The following is a 9,923-nucleotide window of genomic DNA, read 5'->3' as shown; positions in this document are numbered from 1 at the left end:
CCCCCCCCCCCCCCCCCCCCGCCTATCTCGATATGTTTGCCACTGAATGATAACATTGGTCTCCGGATGAGTATATGTTCCAAGGTATCGGGATCAAGGGCGTCCCATGTTAAACTTTTCGCAACTAGTGCTGCTTCACAAACGCAAAGATCATCTTGTCGGTGTCTCAGAACATGAGCTGCCAGGTCTGTCCAGTGCATGTCATAGTCGGCTTTGAGCTGATCTGACTCCTGGCAGAGGCCCAGAAGAGAAAACACGCGATCATGTGGTACTGAGCAATGCTTGTCGCGAAACCAGTTCAACAAAAATAGAAGACTGTTGTCGTTGTAATACGCATGCTCAGGCCCATCGAATTGCCGAAAAGATGTCCTGCTGAAGTCGAGAGGATGCCGACGAATTCTCTCGTAGAAGTCCGAAAGCGGAAGAGTTGTCAGATCAAGCGTTATGATAACGCTACGCGCGAGAGTAATTTCTTGTATGATCCAGGATCGGTTCCAGTATTCGTTGCGCACAACGTATCTCAGTATTAGCTGCATCTTCTTTTCTAGGTTAGTTAACACGTCGCCGTTCCAGATGTCAGAGTTGAAGAGCTTGGACATTTGATCAACATCTGTCGTTCTCCCGAGCCACACATGCACGTACAGCGCGTTGGCGAAGATTCGACCCATTTGAGCAACCTGATGATTTCGCTCAGCACCATCTGATTGGTTTATGCACAACGCATCGATCCAGTACTTCTTTTGCGTGACTAGCGACCACTCAGGCTCGGTGCTTGCCAGATGAAGAAAGTCATAGAGGTTTTGGCGTACGGTGAACAACTTCCCATCCAAGAGTATGTTCTTTGAAGTATCTGGCTTTTCTTCACCCCAGCGATAGGACAGACACACATAGTCCGTCCCAATCGTCGCATGCGATACGACGCAACTGATCAGACCTTCGGCGGAGAGACTAGGCGTGATCTCGATGAGCCGGATTGATGGTTGTGTATGATCCAACGGCGCATGCCGGAAAACAGGACGGTGCTCTGTCCCGAGTAAAGTCGTCATGAGGTCACAGATCGCGCGAGGTGCGCAAACACGAAGCAGACGAGGCTGAAAGTAGATAAGTACAGCCTGAGTGGGCGTGACTTGGAGTCGAATAACATGCACAAGCTTGGAAGAGCGCGCTAGTATTTGAGCGTTGTAAGTCAAGTACTAGAGTAACGGTCTTTTTTTTCTCGAGTGCAACGAAGTGAAGATGCTAAAGCTTGCCGCGTGGAAGCCTGGGACGGAGCTGCAGGTGGGGTGTCAGCCGTCATCATCGTGGCTGTACACCTGCACACGGATTCTCGCGTAATTCTGGAAGCGCCACTGGCCTTGTAACCTTCAACACAGCAGAGCAGTCGACGCTGTTTGGTGGAATTCATGAGTTCAGATTGCGACGTTGTGATTGCCTTAGGCACGTGATAGGAGGGTAATGATGAAAAAGTGCGATGCTGCCCGCATTTGCATAAAAATCGACATTGAAATAGATCCCAAGGCAAGGTAGACTTCCGGGAGGTAGGTGCTTGGGGTTTGCTATGTATGGTGAGGAAAGAACTCAGGGGGGCAATGGCTGCCAAGCTAGCCAAAGCGCCTACCCGAGGCAGCTAGTTCTCGAAGATACACTCACGATAATGCGCGAACAAGAAGGCACGCCATAGGCAACCGAACAATGCATTCCCATCGCAGTCTTTGCGTATGGCAAAAAGGTTATTTACTCTCGGAAGCTAATTACTGCGTGATGACGCCATCCATCGACAGCTCCTCGTCTAATCCGACGTAGTACCTGATCCAGTTGAAGATGGACTTGTGCCAAAGAAGGCTGTTCTGCCTGCTTGTAACCCAATGACCCTCATCGGGGAAATGCAAGAAGCGCGAAGGCACACCCAAACTCTGCAAGATGTTGAACGTCTGCAGTCCCTCGGCCTGCACAACACGGTAATCAAGGTCGTTGTGGATGATGAACTCGGGGGTGCTGGCATTGGCGAAGTGGGCAAGAGGATCCCAGAGTTCGTAGTTGGCGCGGTCGTTCCAGACCGTGCCGTTGTTGTCGCGCTGGATGAACCATAGCTCCTCGGTGGCGTAGGAACCGACTTGGTTGATCTTTCCGTCGTGGCAGACGAGGGCTTTGAACTCGCGGCCTAGGTCATGGCCTTGTACCCAGTTTGTCATGTAGCATCCGAATGATGCGCCGGCGGCGATGGCACGGTCGGTATCGATATAGTCGACGTTGTCGCGGAGGTGCTCAAAGACCTTGACGAGATCGGTGTAAGGAGTTCCGCCCCAGTTAGCTTGAATCTTATCCGTGAAGGCTTGGCTGTAAGATGGCGATCCGGTGAATTGCGTCGCAGTAACAACGAAACCCTGATCCGCCCAGGTCCTCAAGTTCCATCGCACGCTCCAGTTGTCTCCCTGAGTGGATTGTGGCCCACCGTGGATGACGAACGCAAGAGGGTACTTCTTGCTTGGGTCAAAGTCAGTGGGGTAGAAGACAAAGGTCTGGATATCGTCGCCGTCATCATTGGTGACCCAGAAATTCGATACAGAGTCTGGCTTGAGACCCTCCAGCTCTGGATCAACTTCGTTGGCAGTGAAGAGAACATGCTTGTCCTGGCCAGGGTATTGTTTGTAGAACATCCGGCTGGTCCAGGAAGCCGCTGCTGAGACGAAAGCACTGCCGTCGGGTAGAACACCGAAGTCGGAAAGCACTGTATCAGGACCGGTAAAGTTGACGGGTGTGAAGTCGGCTGGCGCGTCCTCAGGAACAAGCCATAAGCGAACAGAAGCGTACAATTCGGAAGTGACCCAAAGGTCGACATCATCAGGACTCCATTGGAGACCGGTCGGGCTGGAATCCCAGTCTTCGGCGACTGAGCGAACTTTGCTGTTCATACCATCAATCTCCGCAACGTAAAGCTTGTACTTGTCGGATTCGTAATCGATACCATCTTGCTGTGTGTATGCCAGCTTGCTGCCGTCATGCGACCAAACAGGAGCACCAGATGCACCCTGGGCTGTCTCAGGAGCGGTAGTACCAGGTCCATTAATTGGTACAGCGACCGCGGATCCATCAAATGGAGCAACGTAGATGTAGCTAGCGGTGTAGTTTGCCTTGGGGAGATCTGGGGATTTGGTACGGAAAGCAACCATGCTACCATCGGGAGACAGATCATAGTCACCTGGGTCGCTCGAGGAACCCTGGACAGGGCTCTCTGGGCGGGTCACAGTGTAGTTCATCCCGTACAGGAGGTTCTTGAGCTCTCCACCATAACTGTAGCTTCCGTTGCCGCCGTTCAGAACTCCGCTGAAGACAGCAACACGCTCGGCAGTGATGTAGTAATCCCAATGCCTTACGAAGTTACTGTCGTATAATTGTCCGAGACTCTTCGGGGCTGTGACGAGTTCAGGGTTGTATGCGGTTCCATTGCTTTCGTATGACAGGCAATTTCCAACAAAGTTGATGCCTGACTCGGTTTTGACAGCCTTCAATCCAGAAAGAGGAGCATGTAGAGATGCTACCAAAGTTGGCTCGAAAGAGTCGCCACTGAGATCAGCAGTGTACAGAGTGACACCTCCGGGAATTTCCTCGTTGGTTGCGTTGAGGTAGAGAATGCTGTCCGCTGTGTCACCGACCCACACAACCTCCGAGGCATCGCTTCCGAAGGGCGCTTTGGTGATGTTTCCAGACTCGGTGTCAATGAAGTACCAAGAAGTGCTGGACTTTTCAGACGTCCAGTTGAATTTCGTCTCGGAGAACAAAGCACGGTCCTATAAAGTCAGCATCCGGCCACCATAAGAGACAAGCTGGTCGACTCACTCCCTTGGGGCTCAAGTTACCAGTGCTTCTGCGAGGTGCAGCAAGCATGCCCCTAAGTATCGTCAGAATGAATGTGCGCAAGCATTAGGCTGGACCTACTCGACTGTTATGGCTTTAGCAGACCCCAGCAAGAGGCCAGCGGCCACGAGCACCTTCTTGATGGCCATCTTTTCTGCACAGCTTGAGACGGATTCAAGAAGTCGGAAGTGCAGGAGAGACTTCTGTGAGATCAAGCCGGACTACTGGGACATAATTTGTAGTCCGGGATATCGGGTACGGCGTCACTATGCGGAGCGGAGCATCACAATCACTGCCAAGACGTTGAAGATACGCACCTGCCTCATTAGCTATGCGCCAAGGAAGCTTTCCACGGCTTAACCGACTTTTATTGAGCCGGCATCTGGGCAGACGTTGGACTTGTGCTTTTTGGACGATGATATCGCTGATAGGAGCGGGGTTCCATGGAACGCGCATGTTGTGTTTGCAGGACCTGCCAGATGAAGCTTGAGACGGTGTGCGGCCTGAAAGAAATCCGGGTGGCAGGAACGCGAGGGATTGCCAAGGTGTAGGGTAGTACGGATCTGTTCAGACGTGCCCCGAGCGGCCGTCACAGTGGTTCTGTGTTGCGGCACACGAACTCACGACGACTGTTTGAGAACCGCGATGAACTGCAGGATGACGAGAAGGTTTACGATGCTTGGCGCCAAGCAAATGCGTCCTAACTGGACGACCAAACGCATCAATTCTACGTCCATTCCATCAACATATCTGAGATGGTCTGCGAATTTTTGTTGTGAACATGTGTCTTCGTAGTCGGGAATCTGACGCAATGTCACCAGCTTGACCTTGATGGTGCGAATAGTGGTAAGCCAACTGCACCGAATTGCGTGTGGACCGTTGGTTTCGAGGAACAACAAAATGTGCCTTTAAGATTGATCATCATACACGTGAATGAAGACCATAGCCTCTCCAGTCTCTGGAAAGAATCGATGGCTGCGAAAGAGGCCGGTCGACGTCCACTTCTTGACCCAGATGGTCCTTTCGATACATGATGATAACGATAGTCAAACATGCTACATGTGAACGAGCATACAGACACGTCAAATACGTCTTGAAACAGATGCTTACCACGGACCCCGGCTGAGGCCGGCTTAAGTCTGACTGAATCAAGAAATACCGTGTAGAAGCAGCCGTGAGCGCACCGAGCTACGCGTTCAAAAATTAGGCATGTTAATGCAGAAGACTCGCATTGTGGTCTGCGAATGCGGGATGAAACCTGGATCGACACAGCTGGGCAGGACGCTAAATTTAGTCTGCTGGCTGCGCCACTGCTCTAAGGCAAGAACAACGCGTTAATCAGCAGGTGGCCTCAACAAAAGACGGGCGGCAGCTGGCCTAAAGATGTCGATGTGTAGTAATACTGGGAAGCATGCCTTGATACTGGACATGTGATGCAATGTCGACTCTTGATATTGCTCAGTCCTGCCAATAGCGCTAGGGATGTGGCACTTCCGCATTCTGAAGTTGTTAAAAGTGTGTTTGCGGGCCAATCACATGCCGTGACATGCGCGTCTTCTCCGTCCGGATCGCGATTGAGCATAACAGGCCCTAATTCTCCTTTACACTGAGCTCCCCTAGTGGCATGACGATGACGTTGCGCCCATGCCTGGCGATAGTACGGGCTGTTAACGCGATGGATGCCGCCCTGTTCGCCAGTGCAGCCAGCTAAGGCCAGCATCGTAGCCGTGGCGGCGCTGGGAAAACAGTCATTCCCGCACCTTCTCTGCGGCCAACCTCGAGTCGAAACGGAAGGAGCGTGTGTGCACCGTATACGAAGCTAGCGCCTTGTTGGTCGCGCTTCCATGGCCTGGCTTTCCTGATCCGCTGCACCCCACCGTAAACATTCGCCTCAGGAGTTTCACTACCAACGCTTTGGGTTTCCGGCTCCAGCTCTCCAACCTCACCCGCCTTCGATTCGTACACTCGCTATACGACGCTTTGTTATCGTCTTGTTGTCCATGCACTGCCGCTGCTGATCGCCCGGGTTCCGTCGCCCCTGCCAGCTCATCGGCGCAGCTTCCTCTGACGCCTGTTTCACTCCCAGCAGGCTTACCCTCGCTCGCCGTAGTACACTCCTCAGCTGTGCCCCAACGCATTCCACAACAGACTGCTCCGACCTACGCTCACCCACCGCACCCCCGACGCCGCCCACGAAACTCTACTGCCACGCCCACGCATACCATTGGAGACCGCCACCGGCCTATCTTTGCGACACAACCTCAAGACGATCGCGTTGAGACGCAGGCTGGAGGGTGAACATGAAGAGGGGGACGTCATGATGGCCGTTACCACCTCGCGCGATGACGCGCTGCGGCTGCCTGAGTCCGAACAGCTCACGATACCCTCGATACGACCCACACAGACGCCCCCACGATCGAGACGGAAAGCATCTACGTTGCCGGCCCTGCGCGCATTCTTCCCCCTTCTCGTCTTCCTCGCCATAGCCTCCTTCCTGCCAATCGCAAGCGCCGTATTCGTAAACTTTGAAGATTGCCTGACACGGGTCTACCTGGCCGACGGCAAGCAAACGCCCTACCTTCGCTTCACCCCCGAATACGTCTGGGCCGACTTCAGTCCGGATCACACTCTTAATGTCACTGTATACGGCAATGTCTCGGGTCAGGCCCAGCTTGGTGACTACCCACCATTGAACGACGACAATTGGAAGGACCCGAATATGACGTTTGGCAAGATTGTGAACCTCGCTCCGAACCACAAGCACTACACTACTTTGTTCTGGAACAACAAGGTCCTGACCTACAACGCATACAACGCGCCCGCCGCCCAGTTTTGTCAGTCCGTACTGAACACAAGCTGCCCGGTGGCTCCATCCTTCGGTGGGAACTTGAGCGAATTCTGGACCTTACCAGCTGTCAGTGTCGCACACAACTTCGGTAGCTCGTACGCATTCTCGACTTGGGCCTCGACCCTGCGCATCGTTTCTGGTGACGACAATGCACAGGCTCTCGGCTGCATTTCTGCAAACATCACACCAGACCTCGGAAAAAAACTATCCGACGCGATATGCTACCTTCCGGCTGCTGTGCTTGCCCTCGTGGCTATTGCAACCGTGTTCGCGGCGACCTGCAGCCCATGGGGAACGTCAAACATCTTCCGCTGGACCAGTAACTATGGTCGAGATGAGGACCTGCTGCGGCTGGTCACGCCAGGATTTGGAGATTGTTTGCAGTACATCCAGTTCATCGTCTTGGCAGGAAGTCTCAGCCTGAACTACCCTGGTTACTTCCAGCCCGTCGTCAGCCAGGCCAGTTGGTCGTTACTTCTGTTTAATCAGAGTTTCGTCAGTCAAGGCAATGGCTCCCAGAGTCTTGTTGACGGCATCTACTTTGCTAACGGAACCTACGGCCTGAACCGCCTGGGTCAGTACGTTGGGATGAGTAGAGAGCGTGATATATGGGCGTGCATGGCCATCTTCCTACTCGTTCTGATAGCCTGTGTGATTGTGCTTACCCAGCTCGGCTTCTTCATACGCTGGCTCTTCCGCTGGATTACCAACACGCAAGATGGTGATCTGACTGGAAAGAACTGGTCTTTCACTGCCGGCAACATCATCCGTGTCGTGTACAACTACTTCATGCTTCCGATTATAGCGCTGTCCCTGTTCCAACTCGTAGTCGGTCCACGCTCGCCGGCTTCCGTCGTCTCCTCAGCCGTCATCATGCTGATCATCGTCGCCGGATCAGTTACCTGGATATTCTGGTTTATCTTCACCACACGCCCTCGTGCTCATTTGTTTGACGACCTTCCAACTGTCTTGACCTATGGACCACTCTACAATACCTACTCGGATGATGCCGCTCCATTCTCTTTCATCCCTGTCCTGCTCACTATCATCCGTGGCATCGCTATCGGCGCTATTCAACCGTCTGGCATCGCGCAAATCATCATACTTGCTATATGCGAAGTTATTCTGATCCTCACTCTACATGCCTTCCGGCCGTTCCAGTCGAATACTTCGATGAATGCGTACCATACCTTCTTCGCCACAATCCGACTCATCTGCGTCCTTCTTTCGGTAGCTTTCGTACCTTCCCTCGATGTGGATGAAGCACCCAAAGGCTGGATCGGATACATCATCCTGTTACTACACGCTATCGTTTTGGTCTTCGGCTTCTTCCTGAACGCTCTTCAGACAATCATCGAAGTTTCTGCCCGACTTGGTGGCGTAGGTGCGGACCAGCGAGGTGGTCTTACCGCGGTCTTTGGAAAGCGACAGCTGTCGAAACGTAACGTTCATCGAAACACTCGTGGTAGTCTGAACTCGAACGCTGCCATGTTGTCACACGATGAGAACAAGAACATACAGCTCATGAACAGTCGATCTCGAAGTATGTCTGCCAGTTCAGCCGTGCTGTTGAATGGGCCTTATGACCGAGACAGCCAACGGGCAAGTGTTGGATTTGACGGCTTCAGTCAGGGCGACTACGGAAATGTCAGTCCAACTCCAGGATCGGGTCCGGTGCCCTTCACTTTCTTAGGTGGTGGGTCTTCTGGCCAGAGCTCTCGCCGACCAACGATGGGCACCATGGACGCCGCGGATCCATACTATCGACCTCCACGCCCTCGCAAGCATACCATGGATTCTTTAACCGCAGCTGCACCAGGCAAGGCGCCTCTGGGGAGTGCAGACATTGTGGACGCCCCCTACTCGGACAATCTGGACACTGAAGCTATCAAAGCCGGTGAAGGCCCGTCGCGTACTTCCGGCACACCTGCTCCAGCCTATCTGCGGTTGAATCGAGACGACTCGGACCCAAATCTTGATAGAAGGAACAACAACAATACCGACTATTCCGTGCGCGAGTCAGACTTTTACTATGGACTTCGTGGCCCTGCTTTGTCTTCCCAACCTACGCGAAAGCTGAAGACAGGGCCTGCGGATCCAATGAGTCCTGTCTCGTCGGCTACAGGTTGGTTCAAGAGCTTGAACCTACTGGGTGGGCGGAAGAAGGAAAAGAGCAAGGGATTTGAAGTGGTCAGGAGTACACGAATACCACCGCAGATGATGGCCGTGGAAGAAGACGCTGAGTCGCCAGCAGTCGTGCAGGAGCCATATCGGGACAGTCCTGAGTCACCTCCGCGAGCTCGGAACGCATCAGGAGGGTCAGGCGTAGCGACAGCGGCTGCCTTGGCTGGAGGGAGACGAGACTCTTCCGATAGCGACTCAGACACGAGTGACGAGGAACGAGATTACGATCCAGGCAATCGGATTTCGCCTATTGCACCGGCTCTGGGACCCATTGAGAGTTTTGGCGGAATCGAGCTGCCCAGTAGAATTGGGTCGCGTGCTTCCCGCGTTACGCAGCCACCAGGACCTCCAAGTCGCGTGCCATCAATACCGCGCAAGAACTCCCGTCGTACGAAGTCAACGGAAGCTGCTCTCATCCCGGACCGGCTGTCGACTGTTATGGACGTGCCGACGTCAGTGAGTCCGAGCAGCCAAAGACGAAGTCAGCACCTGCAACCGGGCGGACCTGGAGGCCTTCCCATTCGCTTACCCTTTGGATCGACCGAACCTTCACCAGAGCGCTCGCCTGGGCCATCAGCAGCATCGAGCATATACCGTAATGACGGTGTCAGTGAACTCAATGCGCCTCCAGCGATTGGTGGAACATCGGAGCGACCTTTAAGCACTGGTGTTGTCCAGCACCATGTGACAAAAGACAGCGTTCAACGTGACGTTTACGACGCGGGAAGTCACCTTGAGGCTTCGGCAGAGATTGTGGACCGTAGTCGCAGTGGCAGCACGCAACACAGTGGGCGCAGCTACCACAGATGAAAAAGTCATTTCATTAATGTCTGTTTTCCCGTATACCATATTGGGATGGATAGATTCCCATTTTAATCTTGATCTTGGCGCAAGACGTGCGCTTACGAGTTTCCTTACTGTATAGTTGTGCAAAAGCGATTTTGATGGCGTTGCTTGGGATACACGAGCGACGGGCTCTTTTGGGCGTAGACGGGGCCACTACATACTTCTTGATACTTTCTATATACATAAGCGG

The 9,923-nt window shown here is 53.3% G+C and overlaps 2 protein-coding genes across 2 annotated transcripts; one reads left to right on the top strand and one right to left on the bottom strand.

Annotated features, from left to right (window-relative positions):
* Positions 1-1,751: 1,751 nt before the first annotated feature.
* On the bottom strand, positions 1,752-4,004 carry J4E84_005620 (uncharacterized protein; the record flags this gene model as incomplete). Its single annotated transcript, XM_049388216.1, has 3 exons — positions 1,752-3,788; positions 3,838-3,889; positions 3,937-4,004. The coding sequence occupies 3 exons, from the start codon at positions 4,002-4,004 to the stop codon at positions 1,752-1,754; spliced, it is 2,157 nt and encodes a 718-aa protein (XP_049244456.1).
* Positions 4,005-6,175: 2,171 nt separating this feature from the next.
* On the top strand, positions 6,176-9,697 carry J4E84_005619 (uncharacterized protein; the record flags this gene model as incomplete). Its single annotated transcript, XM_049388215.1, has 1 exon — positions 6,176-9,697. One exon carries the CDS (start codon positions 6,176-6,178, stop codon positions 9,695-9,697), a length of 3,522 nt encoding a protein of 1,173 aa, XP_049244455.1.
* Positions 9,698-9,923: the final 226 nt, after the last annotated feature.

The sequence above is a fragment of the Alternaria hordeiaustralica genome (assembly GCF_023758085.1).
Source record: "Alternaria hordeiaustralica strain BMP 2776 chromosome Unknown scaffold_9, whole genome shotgun sequence".
Lineage (NCBI taxonomy): Eukaryota > Fungi > Ascomycota > Dothideomycetes > Pleosporales > Pleosporaceae > Alternaria > Alternaria hordeiaustralica.
Note: the sequence above shows the minus strand (reverse complement) of the source record. Positions and strands in the feature narration are given on the sequence as shown.